This window comes from Mauremys mutica, chromosome 1, assembly GCF_020497125.1.
Source record: "Mauremys mutica isolate MM-2020 ecotype Southern chromosome 1, ASM2049712v1, whole genome shotgun sequence".
NCBI classification, from domain to species: domain Eukaryota; kingdom Metazoa; phylum Chordata; order Testudines; family Geoemydidae; genus Mauremys; species Mauremys mutica.
Genome location: NC_059072.1, coordinates 3,529,187 through 3,545,982, shown reverse-complemented (window position 1 = coordinate 3,545,982; position 16,796 = coordinate 3,529,187). Strand labels below are relative to the sequence as shown.

Below are 16,796 nucleotides of genomic sequence, written 5' to 3'. Positions count from 1 at the left end.
AGACGACATGGCTTTATGGAAAATAGGATTTGTCAGTCAAACTTGATACTGTTTTTTGATGAGATGATGAATTTAGTTGATAGATTCATAGAGTTCAAGGCCAGAATGGAGCATTAGATCATCTAGTGTGACCACCTGTGTCACAGGCCATTGAATGTTACCGCTGTACTGAAGCCCAATAACTTGTTTGACTAAAGCATATCTTCCAGAAAGGCAGCCAGTGTGGATTGGAAGACATGAAGAGATGGACAATCCATCACTTCCCTGGTTAACTTCCAGTGGTTAATCACCCCCACAGTTAAAAAATGAGGCTTTATTTCCAATTTGAATTTGTCTGGCTTCAGCTACCAGCCACTGGTTCTTGTTCTGCCTGTCTCCTCTAGATCCAAGAGCCCTCTGGTACCTGGTATTGTCTCCCTGTGAAGGTACTTCTCCACTGTAATCAAGTCACCTCTGAAAGCTGGCTCCTGGGGTTGTAGTCAGGCTCTTTGCAGCCCAGCTCTCGGCCCCACCTCCCCATGGACATAGAAACCAGAAGTCTTTCCCCCTAGGTGTAGCAGAAGTGACTTTTGGGGGGAGAGGCTGCTGCGGAGAGGTGCAGTCTGTGCAGAGCTCGGGTCTTGGCAGCCCCAAGAGAGACGAGGATTAGGGCTATGTAGAGGACTCTTATCTACAGGAAACTCCATTCCTCTTATCTGGCTCTCCCCAGAGCTGAGATTACTCATTCTCTGCTAGCTCATCTCTTGCCCTCTCCCTCACTTGGCAGCCAGCAGCAGTGAGTTGGGTTACAAGGAGAGAAGGTAATGACTTTTCATGCAGAGCAATGCTAGCACACCTAACAAACCAAGCTAGGGTGACCAGATGTCCTGATTTTATAGGGACAGTCCCGATATTTGGGATTTTTTTCTTACATAGGCTCCTATTAACCCCCACCCCCGTCTCGATTTTTCACACTTGCTGTCTGGTTACCCTAAACCAAACTGATCTCCCGACTCCTATATAAGATCACTGCTCAGCCATCTCTGGGTTGGAACATGACCTGCATTTGACAGCTCACAGCAACTCTACGCAGCACATCCGGACAAGATATGGAGAATGCCATATCTGCTTAAACTGCAGTGTAATTCCACCCTGACTTGAATATGGCTAGGGCACTCCGCCTAATGCCTGGCTCTTCAGGATTCCTGGAGGATTTGTTGTAACCCTGAGTGGTGAAGGCTTCTGCTTTGGTGGGTCACCATAGATACAGCCCCTCTAACATTAATGGGCTCTTTGGTGCTCATACGGGGCAGCAATTGACATCTTTACTCACAGGGTCGCTAGTAGGTAAATTGCCATTTGCAGCATGTAGGGCCAGTGTTCTTTGGAGATGTCCCATGCATGGATTGACCTTGCCTGACCCTGCTTAGCTTGTGGGCACCAGCAGAGGGTAGAGAGTCTTGATGTTACATCTTCCGTGAACAAGGGGTTTTATAAACACATGGCTACTTTGTCAAGTATCAGAGGGGTAGCCGTGTTAGTCTGGATCTGTAAAAAGCAACAGAGTCCTGTGGGACCTTTAAGACTAACAGATGTTCCAGTACATCTGTTAGTCTTAATGGTGCCACAGGACACTCTGTTGCTGATGGCTACTTTGTGTTGCCTTGTGTATGGGTTAGTAAGCTGGGTAGCCTCACTTATGTTGGGCTTCCAGTGACACTGCATAGTCTCCCAACTCCAGGCCTGAAGGGTGGGAGCGTATCTGCTGCTCGTTTGAGGCAGAGACTTGTGTGCAGACCAGATGCTATATCCAGGAATCTAGCTTCTCTCCTCCTAGTGGTTTCAGGAGGAGCTCCCAGCTGGAAGCTGGCCTGTCATGCCCTTGATGCGTCTCAGTTGGCCTGTCATGCCCTTGGTGTGTGTCATGCATTGGGGACTGAATTCTGAAGGCATTCTGCTGCCGTGAGGTTGACCTAAGCCTAAGAGGAGATAGCTCAGTGGTTTGAGCATTGGCCTGCTAAACCCAGGGTAATGAGTTCAATCCTTGAGGGGGCCATTTAGGGATCTGGGGCAAAAGCAAAACAAGAAAAACCACTGTCAGGGACAGTAATTGATCCTGCTAGTGACGGAGGCAGGGGACTGAACTTGATGAGCTTTCAAGGTCCCTTCCAGTTCTGTGAAATAGGTACATCTCCAAAGAGAGATTGCACCTGCTGACCTCCAGCTCCTGGAGAGAGAACTGGGTTTACATAACCTGGCTGCCTTACCTTGGCTGGAGCATGACTTAACATCATGGAAATAGCCTGGGGTGAATTTACATAGAGGACTCCTTTTGATGCGGTTGTTCCCCTAATCCCTTTTAACGATGTTTGCACACTGCAGGCCATTGCAGGCGATAGTGCTTGTCTTTGAAATAGGTCAAAGATCCCTTGGTACAGAGGGTAGGTGTTGGGGAGACAGCAGGGTTTCTGTCCCTCGTGCCCTCATCACTGTAATATCTGGACACCTGGAAGTGTGTTTGATGCCCATTGTGGTCGTCGACTATGTACCACTGTGATGGGTGCTTTAAAAATACCTGGGGGGAAGAGGTGGATAAACAAGGCTGGTAGCTTTGGAGAGGGTGTAGACTAGAGCAGTGGTCCCCAGCGCGGTGCCCGCGGGCACCATGGTGCCCGCCTACTGACAAGGGAGTGCCCCGCCACTGAGGAGTGCGGCCGCCGAACAAACAGCCGCCGAAATGCCGCCGAGAAGCGGCAACGTCAAGAAGCGTCACCGCCAAAATGCTGCTGCTATTCGGCGGCATTTCGGCGGCAACACTTCTTCGTGTTGCCGCTTCTTGGCAGCATTTCAGCGACTGCTTGTCCGGCAGCCGTGCTCCTCGGCGGCCAGTCGTCAGACACCCGCCACACTGAAAAGGTTGGGGACCACTGGACTAGAGTGCTTCAGGGCTGACCAAATCTCTCTAGCCCTAATGATCCAGTAGCCTCCTGATTGAACCTCCCTGTGATCAGGTCAGCAGGCTTTGGTCTGGAACAGGAATCCACATCGCTTTGCGGGGAGCCTGCCATCTCTCAGCATCAGCCTGTTACTTTCCCCGGCCTCTGGCAGAAGGGGTGATGGTGGCTGGAAGGAGTGGGTGGTGCTAAGCTGCTCTGTTCCACATTCAGAGGAACATAGTTTTTAAAAAGTCCCCACGAGCTGTGGTAACTGGGTAGCACACAGCAACACTACACAGTTGTTTAGGGGAGGAAGTGAGGAAAAGCCCTATATCAGTGAAAACCTCTTGGGGAATTCTCGGCCAGAAGGCTGGAATTCCCCCCCCGCACTTGCAGTTGGGCTGGGACCCCAGGGGTAACTCTTGTGGCCAGTCCCCTGGGATCTCTGAGCTCAACCTCATCTGAAATGCGGCATTTCAAGCAGCACCAGGCTGGGATGCTGATTCAGAGGGAGGAGGACCCTCTATTGCGGGGGTTGGCAACCCTTCAGAAGTGGTGTGCCGAGTCTTCACTCTAATTTAAGGTTTTGCGTGACAGTAATAGATTTTAATGTTTTAAGAAGGTCTTGTTCTATAAGTCTATAATATATAACGAAACGATTGTTGTATGTAAAGTAAATAAGGTTAATGTTTAAGAAACTTCATTTAGAATTAAATTAAAATGCAGAGGCCCCAGAGCAGTGGCCAGGACCCAGGTGTGAGTGCCACTGAAAATCAACTCGTGTGCCGCCTTCGGCATGTGTGCCATAGGTTGCCTACCCCTGCTCTATTGGATCCACTATTCATTTATCAGTGTATTATGCAGCCTGTACGGTATAATGCCAAATAGGTACTACCCCTATGGAATTTACCGTGCAGCGATGCCTTCTTGGAGTGCCTCTTCCCTGTCAGCTGCCTGGGCCTCGTCCGCATGCAGCTGCCCAGGACACTGATTAAATGGCTCCAACTGACTCTCCTAGATGAGGGAGAGTGACAGCTCTAGTTTAGACTCCACTGCCAGGTTCAGCTCAGGGCAGACCTGTGTGCCTGTGAACGGCAGCCCTGCCTCCTGGATGTCACTCTCGGCACAGCTCTCTTCTGCCAGTCTGGCCAAGCGAGATCTTGCAGCTCTTCTGAGACAGTAGGGGAGGCCCCTTGGCCTGAATGGGAACAGGTGCTTCTGCTCAGCTTGTTATCCTGGACGTCCTGCATTCTAACAGTTGCCCTCAGGGCTTCTCTAGGGTGGGTTTCTTCACGTCTTTTGGAAGATGGTTATGCTGCTTGGTGCTCTGTGTGTATATAGAAAGGGGCTCCGTCATGAATGCTGGCCACTGCTCCCTGCTGGCAACTCTAACTGAGCCATGCTCGTCTGTCTGAACCCACCAAGTACACGGCATGTTAGATAGGTAAGAAGCCAAACTGCCTGCCCTGAGGAGCTGACAGTCCAGTGGCTTTGTTCCTTCATGTACAGCCCCTCCAGGAGCTCTCGACATGCTGCATAAGTGGTGTGTGTGTGGTGGGGAGAGGAGCTGGGGGGAGAGGAAATGGGTCAGCCTGCATCCACCTGCCCCCGAGCGGGCTGTACAAGTCGGCTCCAGCTGACCATTGTGTTCTCACCTTCGCCTCTTGCAGTTTTGTCAGCCGAGCGGTTGGCAGCTCTTCACCGAGCGGAATCCCCCCACCTTCTTCGTCGCTGTGCTGACGGACATCAGCTCCGAGCGGCATTACTGCGCCTGCTTCACTTTCTGGGAGGCTGTCGAGAGTGCCCAGGTAATGTCCCCTCGGGGGGCGGGGGGGGGGAAGGCTGCCTGTGAAAGTGTTGGGGGGGTGTTGCTGAGCAGGCAGCTGTGAGCAAAAGCCCCTTATGAGAATTGTGGTTTCCCATTGCCCAGGTTGGTTGTACCCAGCACTCCTTTGTCAGAGAAGGGCCGTGATCTCCTGTAGTACTTGCCTCACATGGTGGTGTAGCTGTCTGAGGTGGTGGTGGGGCGGGGGGTGTCTATCCCCTCTCAAGTCCCTGCAGTGGGTCTGATCTGTCTCTCTCCCCAGTCTCAGAGCCACTCAAGGAATGGTGAGGAGGAGGAAGAGGAGTCGTCATCCCTCGTCCAGCCTGCGCAGCTCTTTGCTCCTAAGAGTTTGGTGCTAGTGTCACGACTGGACCATACTGAGGTTTTCCGGGTAAGTGCTGCATTTGGGGAGTAGAGGGTGGTGTCTGGATTCTCTGGGGACTTCCCCTTGCATTGATTCCTTGGCCCTCGGAACCACTGTCAGCCAACTCTTCTGCTTCTGAGAATTGGGGCATATAAGAGAGAGCACCAGTAGCAGCAGCGGCCTGTGGGATTTACTGCTATGGTGCCTGCTCTGACCTTCTGCTCATGTCCAGCAGTTACTCAGGGCCATGTGTGTGGCTTATTCTGATCCTTCCCCAAGCTGTCAGGCTGTGGAGCGGCAAGGTGAGGACTTGCCTGGGCTGGGCAGCTGGCAGCCTTGCCCTGCCTCTCAGTAAAATTCTAAGCACAAAATGTTCCTGGTGGAGCCGTATCTCCCATCTTTATATTCTTCATGCTTGCTCTGTTATGAGGCTGTAAAAGGCTTGGAAAGGTGCAAGTTACAGCCTGGCTTGTTCCCAAAACACAGCTTGAGTGGGTATGATCGAAGAAGGGCCGTGATCTCCTGTAGTACTTGCCTCACATGGTGGTGTACTTGCCAAGGCAGGCGTGTGATCCTTGCGGCTGGATGGACTGGCTGACCCCTCTTGCCATTCTCTCCTTCAGCTCTTGGGCCAAATGCACAGAGCCTTGCCCTTGTACTGTGGGCGTGCTGGCCGGGAAGCAGGGCTCACATGCCCGCTCCAGACACATCGGTAAATGGCCGAGAGACTAGTGACTCTTCTCATCTTCAGTGGGAAGGTGCATCTGTGGAGACTGCCAGCCCTGGTACCTGGTGTAGCCAGGTGCTTAGACTGAAATAGAGCATTGTATACTGGGACATGCGGTCTCCTCAAACCAGAGACCTGCATTGAAGGAGGCCACACTTCGGTCATCCTGGAGTGATGCCTTAGCATGGTGGCTGTGTGCTTGGATTGGCTGTTGGCATTCCCCAGGTCAGTGGGTCTGTCCCTCCTGATAGCAGTAAGACCTACTGTGGCTTTTTTTTTCTTTTTTTGGATGTGGGTGGGGGGGTTATAACATTTCTGGGGTTGGTCTGATTAGCCCTTCCTCTGACCTGCTGTCTTGGTGCTGCACCTGTCCAGAAATGCATTCCCTATTTTGGGGTACTGGTCGGGCCCTCCCTTGGTGATGTCCAGGGTTCCTGAGTGGCACAGCAGCTTGGAGTTTTCTGAACAGTAAGAATGTTGTGCTGTGCTGCATGTCCCAAAGGGGGAAGCACCTTGGGGGCTTAGCTGGCAGAACTGTCTGAACAGCTGCCAGGATGAGAACCTGGCAGACCTGAGCAAGAAGCCACAGAGACTTCTCCAGAGTAGATGTTCTCTAAGTGTGAAGTTCTCCAAGGCTCTTTGTTTTTCCTGATTCCTCTAGATGGGAGGCTGAGATCACCATTAGCCAGTCAGGGAACCTCAGGCTACAATGGCCCTGTCCCTCTGCAGGTATTGGTCCCAGGGACGAGAGCTTGCCATGCTGGGAGAGTTCTTTGTGGGGCTGTGGGACAGGGCATTGTAACCTTCCTGTGAACAAGACATCTGGGTAATCAGGTAACCTGGCGAGCCCAACATAAAAGCTAGGCAGAGATCGATGCAGGAGATGGTACCTCGAGTCTATCTCCCCATGCAGGAAACTTGTCAACCGCATCTGTTCCAGTGCTTTGTCCCCTTATGCTGGGCTTTCCAGGGGTGTTGTGTGACAGACCTTCTCCTTAGAGTGTGAAAGGACGCAGAAGAAGCTATTTGAGGATGTAGGCACTGCTCACGTGACCAGCTGGGACTCGAGTTAATGCTTTATCCAGCTGGTGGAGACTCTGGGCTGGTGCCTCTTAGGACTTGCATAGTGTTTCGTGGGATCATTCAGATTTTGGCAAGGTGAATCCCTATTGAAGGGCCCTGAAAAAATGCAGGGGACATGAAATGTCATTCTCTTGCAGTGCACAAGACCTGCTGGTAGACGTGTGGAACAGAGACTTCACCCTACAGTAGCCGTGATAGGCTGGGGGGTCAGGAGGCAGCTTGGGCTGGAGATGGGAATTTGAGGTTCGCCCCCTGACCCAGCAGGGATGGGAAGGGCTGTGGAAAGGAAGCTCCCAGTCCCAGGTGGGTGGGGGGAGGGTCCTGTGGTGCCCATCTTCGGGTGGTAAATAACCAAATGGAATTGAAGAGCAGCACAGGCCATACAGTGCCCTTGCCTGTGCAGCGTGTGGAGCGAATTCTGGGGGCAGTGTGTCCTGGCTCTCATGGGAGGCTGCACTGAGGCAGCTTGCAGCACTTCTCAGCCGCAGCACACCTGAGTGCCCTGCAGTCTGGCCAGGGCTTCCCTCCACGCACCTGGGTGGTTTTTGTTGGGAACATGAGCAGTGTTTGCACGGTTCATTTGGCTATGTGATTATATTGCTCAGTCACTTGAGCTCTCTAGCTTGTTAATTCCTGGGAGCAGATAAGCAGCAAGAGTGCCTGACTCCTGCCCTGTTGGGGCTTGGGGTTACATCAGTTTCCTCCTTTGGTTAGGGTCTGATGACCAAGGAAATGCACCTAGGATGGTGTAAGTGTCCCGTGGAGCCTATTGCTTTCACAGCACAAGCCGGTTCCCTCACGCTGCCCTTGCTCGCTCTCCACTTTGGTTAGATAGTACTTGCGAGGTCTTATCACAGCATAGAGTCTAGATCTGTCCATCCCAGTGAGTTAGCCTAATGCTGGGCTGGGACATTCCCTTCTGTCCCGAGTGGGTCAGGCTGCTTATGCACTAAACCAGGAGTCTTAGCTGAAGATAGATGTGCGTTGGGTCCCAGATGCATCTCCTGAAAGTTATAACTGCTCGCAGTGCTGACCACTGGACAGTGCTGTCTTTTCATGAGACTTTTGATGTAAACCTGCAGAGTTGTCAGGCTAGGTGCAGGGGCTCTGGAACTCTGACACTAGGGCTGTCCTCCTCCTGGACGACTCTTGGATTTTCTCCTCCCCCGGTGCTGACTGAAGCAAAGCCACAGATTGAAGTGCACTGTTGGTGGTGCTGGAGGTCAGCCTGGTGCCATGGGGAAACCAGTAGCATCAAGCTGGGGCCTGTCCTGCTGTCTGTGCCTGAGATTGCACCCCTTGGACAGGGACTGTCTCACTGATTTGTAAAGAACTGTGTGCAATAAATACACAATTCCTTGTTGGCGACGAGGGTTGCGAATGTCACTCTGAAGTGTTTGCAGCAGACAGGCTCCAAGCCCTGGCTGGGCCTGAACACACACTCCGCATGAGCAAGTGCTGGGCGTGCAATGGTGTGATTTGCTTGGCGCCCCAGCCAGTACCTGTGTTTCAAAAGAGCGGCCTCCCATGCTGTGCTCAAGTGGCTTGTCTGCTGCTTGCTGTGGACACACCTCGGTGCTCTGTTTGCTCCTCCAGAACAGCCTGGGTTTGATTTACACCATCTACGTGGACGGGCTGAGCGCATCGCTGGAGAACGTCGTTGGCAACCTCTTGACATGTACCATCCCCATTACAGGGGGAGCTCAGGTTGGTACCTGCTCATTTCTGTGCCCTCTTGAACTTGCCTTTCTCTCCCAGTGTGTGAAATGGCAGCAGCTCATCCAAGGCTGGAGATATGGGTGGGGAATGTTTCTATCCCTGCTCTGCTCCAGGGTGCTATGGGAATCGTGGGCGGTATCACTGGCCGCTGGTTTCCCGGGATCAGCTGTGAAGCAGGTTGTGGGACAGTGCACTCAGGAGAGGCAGGAGGAGGCTACAGTTGCACTGCAGGCGGTTGAGTGGCTAGTGCAGGCAGTGGCTTCCCATGTACCAGGGATGGAACTGCAGCAAACCACCGTGAGCTGCCTCTGGCTCCTCCCAGTGTCTTAGGGCAGCTTGGCTAATGGGTTAGGTAGGTGTCTAACTGTAGTATTGCTTAGCAAGGGGTGGAAATTGGCCATGGTTGGAGAGTCCCATCTCAACTCCCTCCTTGGGGTACCCTCTTCTGGAGTGTCACCTGAAAGCACAGCTTGGCTTGGCCATCAGTTAACCTGACCTCCCACACGGACGAATCTGTCTGTGAGAACAGTTGCCATGCCCTGGGCATGCATGCAGCCAGCAGAGACTCTGTTTCTCCATTAAGCCCCATCTGTCATACAGAGCTGCTCAGAGCCTAGCAGCCACAGTCCGTTGGTCAGAGCTGAGACCACCCAGCTGCGCTGGATAGGCTGAACGGGACTAACGTTTGCTGTGGGGAAGGCCTGGAATCCCCTCTTCAAACAGTCTGACGTGGGAATCTGGTCTCATGCTTGTTCCCCAGCAGTCTGGCTTATGCTCAGAAATAGGGCTGTAAAAATGGCCCCTCCTTGTCATGCTCGCTGGTCATCCCAGTCACTGACCAGAACAAATGTTCTTGCAGTGCCCCTCCTGCTCCAGGAGAGCCAGCTGGGCTGCACTCTGCCTGGAGCTGGCAGCAGAAGGGACGCCCAAGGGGTGATGACAGAGCTTCTCAGCGGGTGTGGACATGGCCCAGCTGGCTTTGGAATCCTGGCAGGGAGGGTTAGGAGCTGGCAGTTTTAGCCCTGGGTTCTCATGAGGTGGGGTGTCTGCACGCTTAAGGTTCTTGACTACGATCCTAGAGGTCGTGGGTTTGAGTCTCGCTCAGTGTCTCACAGAAAGGCCACCTCCTGTTCACCCAGCTGATCCGTCAGGTGAGGGCAATCAAAGGTGGTTGGACATGATGCTGGGCACATCACTCCCTTGTCTACTGCTGACTAGGAAATGGATGCGCCTTAACTTCCTCAACTTGATAAGCCACTGACTCAAGGGAACTTAGACTCCCATGCTGCACTGACACCTGGCAGCTCAGCCTGGACGCAGCGCTTCACTCCTGCAGGGGTTGAGTTACGTGCTGCGAGCTGCTTTTCTGAGCTCCAGTGTGCTCAGCATGAAATCGCCAAGCCTCCTCCCCAGGATCCCTCTGGGCTGGCTGCAGCCTCTTGCCCTGCAGCCCCAGAGGCCATGGGGATCCTCGAGTTGCAGTGTGCCCTAGTCCCAACAGGGTCTCTGATCTGCTCAGAGGCAGTCAAGTCAAGGGACCTTGGTGCCTAGAAGCACCAGATGGGGCCCCCACCTTGGGCGCTGTGGCACTGTCTGAAGAAGGGGGTGCAGCCTTCTCTGTAGGCATCCCCAGGATGCCTGTAATGCAGAAGTGCCACCTTCATAGTCTCCAAGCCACTGGGCTTGGGGCTTCCTCCCCGGTTAGCCTAGAAGCATGCACAGGGCATGGAGGGGCCTTCCTGGGGGAGGCTGGAGGTTGTATATCAGCCATGCTTAGGCCCCCCAAAAGGAGAAAGGGGACGTTCGGTTTGTGAGCCACACGAGGAGGAGGCTGCATACCACGTGCCCGGGGCTCCTCCCCAGCCTAGGGGTGAGAGGGGTCGCCCTCCTGCAGGTGTGCTGGGTGCAGCTGACCTCGGCCAGGTCCCTCGTGGGCAAGCTGTGCAAGCAAGTGGATAAGGATTGTCGAGTATCAGAGGCTCAGGGAGTGACATGTCTCAGTGGCGCCTAGAGTGCTCCTGAGAATGGGCTGTGGCCTTAGCAGTTGGTGCATCTCGGTGCGCACAGACCCTGGGGTGCTGGCGTTAGGGCAGTTTGAAGGTGGCAGCACCCCTTCTTGCACTTTGCTTCCCCCCCTGCTATATCTGGAAGGGCTCTTTCTAAACGTTGTGATGTGGCTTTTGCTGTGTCTGTCTGCACATTCCCTCCGTTGTGGGTTCAGGGCCCAGTTCACTGTCAGCTTTGGTGTGATGTGTGCATGTCTCTCCTTATTGTCTGGCTGTGCTGCAGTGTTGTGCGTTTCTAACTGACTGTGCGATCTCTGTCTGTCTCTATCTCAGCCTGACGTGGAGGACGAAAGAGCGGTATGCACACCTTTTCTTTCATGGGTCTGTCTCCTCTGTAACACTCCTCCCCTGGGTGTTCAAAAGCTGCACATGTCCGGCCCCTGCAGCTGCTGGGTCAGCATCCCCCACAGAGAGTGGGAGGAGAGACTTGGGCACCGTGCATCTCCCCAGCCCAGGCAGTGCACCCCTGGTTGTGCACATGGCTGTGTGTGAGGGATGCAGGTGACCATGCACATGGGCCACAGAAGAAGGGGTTACATGTCCTGGGACCCAGGTGGGTGACACCAGAGTTAGTATGCTCTGTTCTCACCTCCTGTTGAATGCACAAGATCCCAAGTGTTTTCTGGGAGAAGTCCTGTTGGGTTCTCTGAGGGCCAAGGCTGTTCCTTCCCCTGTGTGCGCCAGTGAAGGTTTTAAGGGGCGTCTGAGGTGGGGCAGTGGCCAGGAGGGAGCGTGCCAGCTAAATGTGGTGACGCTAGTGTGCGTGAGCATTGCTGTAGAAAGCTGAGCAGGGAGATGGAGAGGAGTCTCTTGGGGGAAGCTGCTTGCTTAGGGGAATGTGATCAATAGACCTGAAGTCCTGAGATCGTGCAGGCTCTGAACCAAGGCCAGGAGCCCACGGGTGGGTGGGAGTCCAGGCTCTGGGGCAGGGGAAGAGCTCAATACAGGCTTAAAATCAATGGTTGCAAAAAGGGGAGACTATGCTGATCCATCCAGCCTTCGTCCCTCAGACCAGTCCGGAGCAGCTGGGGCTCCCTCTTCCTTGCGCAAGGCTCTGTACCGGCAATGAGAGCTCGTGTGTTTCTGGTGACAGGGCCGGGCGGTGCTCTACTGGCTACTCCAGTTGCCGCGACACTGACACTGCGTGTGCTTCTGGGCGTGCCCAGGATATCCCAGTGAACTCCATCCCATAAGCTGAGTGCTAAGTACAGCTGTAGCTGTCTTGGGGGTGGTTCCCCTCTGCAGCTGGCCAGTGGCTCTCCCTCACTGAGGCAGCACTGAGTCAGGCAGTACCTACATATCTGCCCCACCGCAGGGTGCAGTCACACTCACACCGCAGCTGGGAAAAACGCAGTAGCCTATGGTGGGCGGCCCTGTGCCACCCCACAGGGTATAAAGCCGGACGATGTCCCTTTGGCCCCTGCCTCCTGTCCTGTCTGTCACTGGGTGAGCCCAGCTGCTTCTGGAGTTTGGCCTTCACCTCTGAGGTGGTAGGTGGGAGCTGGCTCCCTGTGATGCCTGTGCTCGTCTGTTACTCGGCCCGAATCCCAGTGACTGGTGTATGTCTGTTTCTTGCAGAGGACGATCTCTCTAGGGGCTGGCGACAGGCAGGTGATCCAGACGCCCATCAATGACTCTCTCCCCGTCAGCAGCTGCAGCGTAGCACTGCTCTTCCGGCAGCTCGGTGAGACTCCACCCCGGCCTCACCTGCTCATAGGGACAGGTGCTGAATACCGTCAGCCAGTGCCCTTGTGCTGCCCCCAATGCCATGCTCCTGACCTCGGCTTATCAGCTCCATGCTCCATCCCCTCCACCCCCACATCCGACCGAATCTCTCCGTCTCACGCTGCCTTCCTTCTCTCAGGAAGTGAGGGGGAGCCTGGCAGTTGTGCTCTGGTTGTGGCCCCAAACTGTGGATCCGTTCAGATGCCGTGTTAATGGGCACTGACTGAGCACCTAGGCAGGGGCAGCCTGAGAAGGCAGGGCTGGGTCTGAGAAGCCGCAGGCCTTTCTGTGCAGGGATTTGTGCTCCAGCTGCTCTCACTGCATCAGCTGCCAAAGATGCCAGACATGAGGGGGGGTGCACAGCTCCAGGGGGGTCCCCAAGGGACTTTCAGAGCAGTCTGGCTGGCCCTAAGCTCAGAAACGGTCCGTGAGTTAGCAGGTCCTAGCACTGATCCAGAGGTGACAGGAGGTTTCTAGTAGACGACTGACACACTCGCTGTCCAGTGAATGGAAGAGGAAGTCCCGTCCCCATGCAGCAGGAGGAAGGGGCAACAAGGAGTGAGGATGTGGGGGAGACTCTTGGCAGCCTGTTTGGTGGGGTGAGAGAGCAGGCGCTCGTGGGACTCTAGCAGGACTCTGGTGCTGTACCTGGGAAGAATCCACCTGCAAGCGCTGAATGCTCTGCCCCTTCTCTCCCCAGGGATCACCAACGTGTTGTGTCTCTTCTGTGCTGCACTCACCGAACACAAGATCCTGTTTCTCTCCAGCAGTTATCAGAGACTCACAGACGGCTGCCGGGCCCTGCTTGCGCTCATGTTCCCCCTCAAGTACAGGTGAGGGAGTGCCGAGTCCACCTGACACGTGGCTGGAGTCAAGCTACGTGCCGAAAAGGGGCTCGACATCCCGTGCAAAGCAGGTTGCCCTGCCTCCATCTGGCTCCGTGCACTAGTGGTGTCCGAGTCCCATGGCTAGTGTGGGCTGATTACTGTCGGGGATGGCCAGGTGAAATGAAATCAGAGACGTGTTCTCTGGCTTCAGTGAAAGCTCCTGTCCATGGCTTTAGAGGCGTCTATAATAATTAAATTCCTCAACAGCAAAATAACACGAATAACCCCAGCTCCGCACCCCCTGAGCAAAATTTGGGCTCTAGACTATCAGAGAGGGAGCGAGTTTCAGCGCTGCAGGCCCCTGCCAGCTGCTTCCTCCGAGCCCAAGGAGCTGTGAGCATGAACTGATTGCAGCTGCTGCACGGCCTCATGGTGAGAGCGGGGGATGTCTCAGGTAGCCAGGCGCAGTTCAGCAAGGTGCTGCAGATGCTGAGTGTGATCAGCTCTCCCTGAGCTCAGTAGAGGCGTTGCACTTACAGGATTGGGCCCTTAGAGGTTCCCCTGTGATACACGCCATGCCAAAGTCACTCTGCAGGCAGTGCAAACCTCCAGAGACCTGACTGAATGGGGTAGAGGAAATCAGCAGGACTCCAGGAGCTCCCAGAGCTGCCCTCCCCAGAAAGGGTGATTGCATACAGGGCACTCGTTAGTGAGGCGGCGGGCGCCCTGCTCACCCCACCCTGAAGGGGAGATGTTGACTGGCTCAAACAGTGACCTGACTTCCCTTCCCGGCCCAGGACAGGGTTCCATCTCCTACGCTGCTCGCTGTTTGCACCTCTCCCAGCTAGGGCAGTGAAGATAGATGTGTCATTGTCGCTGCTAGCTGCCTGCTCTGGTTCCAGGCTGGAGAAGGTTCTTTATATATATTCCTTTGGCATTTACACTCCCCTCCCCTCGAGCTGGAAGCACTGGACATGGGCTCAGGCTGACTGTAACTTTAGAGCCAGATAACGTGACTGCGGGTCCCTTTCCAAACCTAGAAGCCGCCCTAGCTGTGAGGGGCACGCACGGTTCAGAGTGCCTGCCGTGGCAGAAGGGCCTTGACACCACTACTCACTATCCACTGGCCATTAGCGTGGGTCCCAGCGTGGGCCAGGGTTGTTCCTGGTGCTATCTTCCCCAGGACTTTCGCCAGGCCAGTTTGAAATGACTGTTGTGATGTGGGTGCCATCATTTCCCTGGGGGACTATTGCACCGTCCGGGTGACTCTGGAGCCTGGCATGGCCAGGGTGCAGCGGGGTCTTGCAGCCAGGCGCTGGGCCCAGCGTAGCTCCTGACTGGCTGTAGTGACGATCTGCTTTGGTTACAGTTTCACGTACGTGCCCATCTTACCTGCACAGCTCCTTGAGGTGCTCAGCACTCCCACGCCCTTCATCATTGGCGTCAGCTCCATCTTCCAGTCGGAGACGCAGGAACTGGTGAGGCGCTGCGTAACCCCGTCTGTGCAGTAACTCTTCCCCTCCCCCCACATTGCTCCAGTCCTCCTGGGTCCGAGCTCTTGAGGGAGGGGCAAGAGGTCCTGTGCCAGTGGGCATGGGAGTGCGGGGATGAACAAACCCTGCTGGAACAGGCTGCACTTGTTCAGTCAGACCAGCCGGGGCTGAGATCCAGGCATGTCTCACAAGTCAAGCAGGGCTGGACTTGCCTGAGACTTGGTCTACACGATGGTGACTGAAGATGCGATAAGTTTGGCAATTGAGAAGGCTGCGTAGCACTTACTGTGCTTCGAGCGCCTGCTTTGGGTTTAGGACTAGTCTACACTGGCAGCGCTAAAGCACTAAAAAAAAAAAAAGCTGTATGCAGCTCCTTTGCTGGGTCACTCAGCTGGGTGGGGAGCACTCCAGAAAGCCTGTCCTGTCTGTATGCTCATGCCTGCCGTGCTGCTTTCAGTTGGATGTCGTCATAGCAGATCTGGATGGTGGGACGGTGACCATCCCAGAGTGCATTCACATCTCCCTGCTGCCTGAGCCACTGCTCCATCAGACACGAGAAGCCCTCTCCATGGTAAGTGTGGGACCCCAGGACTGGCTCGGCTCCACACCCTGGTCCCCTTCCTGTCTCAAGAGGTTCCTGATATGGGGGTGAACATAGCACTCGAGGCATGTGGCCAGGACCCTGTGGGCAGCTGTTGGAAGTGAGATCAGGCACAGCAGCAGAGCCTGAACAGGGAGTCTCCCACGTCTTGCGAGGTTGTGATCATATCACTTGAGGCTTGTCGTGCTTCCTTCCTCCCCACAGGGCACACTGGAGTGCTGGGGGTTGGCACATGCAGTTGCTTCAGCTTTCTGGGAGTCTTGTGAATGGTCCTCACTCTCCAAACAGGAAACCGCTCCAGCCCTGGAGCTCCTTGCATGGGTGCTAGCTGGTCCCAGAGGGTCTGTGACCCTGGGCACGTGTGTGCAGAACAACATGGCCTTAGCAGCTCTCGCTGATGCTGATAGCAGAATGTGGCTCAGGAAAGCTGATGGTTTCCAGGCAGTCCCCTGCATTGGTGCCTTTCTGGGGTCTGTCAATTCAGTCAGGATAGAAGAATCTGTCTGCACCGAGGAGCCAGGCCTCTGATCAGCAGCTGCTGCTCTAAAGTTATAGTGCACCTGGTTACGAGAGAGCACAGCACCTCAGCAACGTTGGTCAGAAATGAAGCAGCAAAGAATCCTGTGGCACCTTATAGACTAACAGACGTTTTGCAGCATGAGCTTTCGTGGGTGAATACCCACTTCTTCGGATGCAAGACATGAAATGGAAACTATTCTTCTTATGGGCAGCCTACTGATGGAACAGGGCTCGAAGCCAAAGCAGAGAGGCGATAGTGGGCAGAGTCATGGGAACTTCCCGAAGCTCCCATCCCCTCTCCCAAGCCAGGTGACATGTCTGAGGAGTCTTCTCCGGGGACACAACCCTTGGCAGTGCCCTGTGAAGCTGCAGGGAGCTATCTGCCAGATCTGTAGGGCAGGACAGACCCTCACCTTCATCTAGTAGGACTTGTGTGATGCAGGCTATAGAATTCCATCCTGCAATTCCTGCCCCAGTCTAAAGGCACTGTGGCCTGCAGCCCTCTTCAGGTCTGGTCCCCAAGGCTGGCAGGACTGTGTCTCTTTCTGGAGAGTGCCCCTTCCCAGGGCTCACTGCAGGGCAGGGCCCAGTGCCGGCTGCTCCGTGGTCCATTGAGGAAGGCCTGGCCTCTTCCAGCTGTGGTGGTAAACTCCCAGGGGGCTCGGGCCCCCTCTCTGAGCATGCTCTCTGCTTGTCTCTGCAGATCTTGGACCCTGAGCTGGAGGTAGCAGACTTAGCATTCCCCCCATCAACCGTCTCTGCCTCCTCCCTCAAAATGCAGGTGAGTAGGGGAGCTGGGAGGGGCCTGGGAAGAAGCATTTGTACTCAGGTCTGTCCATTCTTTGGGCGTGGGATTGCAGAGGAGCTGCTTTCCCTGCTGGGGTTGGGAGGGGCTGCTCTTTATTTCCATGGCCAGGAGCAAGGTGGGGCTG

The 16,796-nt window shown here is 54.8% G+C and overlaps 1 protein-coding gene across 5 annotated transcripts in view; it reads left to right on the top strand.

Moving 5' to 3' along the window:
• The window catches only part of SBF1 (SET binding factor 1), a 149,254-nt gene that overhangs the window by 94,928 nt on the left and 37,530 nt on the right, over positions 1 to 16,796 (top strand). For all 5 annotated transcript variants that reach the window (XM_045027419.1, XM_045027410.1, XM_045027395.1 and 2 more), the window contains exons 3-10: positions 4,586 to 4,723; positions 5,003 to 5,131; positions 8,511 to 8,621; positions 12,278 to 12,383; positions 13,125 to 13,257; positions 14,621 to 14,729; positions 15,202 to 15,315; positions 16,568 to 16,645. In XM_045027419.1, the coding sequence (XP_044883354.1) occupies positions 4,586 to 4,723; positions 5,003 to 5,131; positions 8,511 to 8,621; positions 12,278 to 12,383; positions 13,125 to 13,257; positions 14,621 to 14,729; positions 15,202 to 15,315; positions 16,568 to 16,645 (918 nt within the window). The remainder of the gene's footprint in view (positions 1 to 4,585; positions 4,724 to 5,002; positions 5,132 to 8,510; positions 8,622 to 12,277; positions 12,384 to 13,124; positions 13,258 to 14,620; positions 14,730 to 15,201; positions 15,316 to 16,567; positions 16,646 to 16,796) is intronic.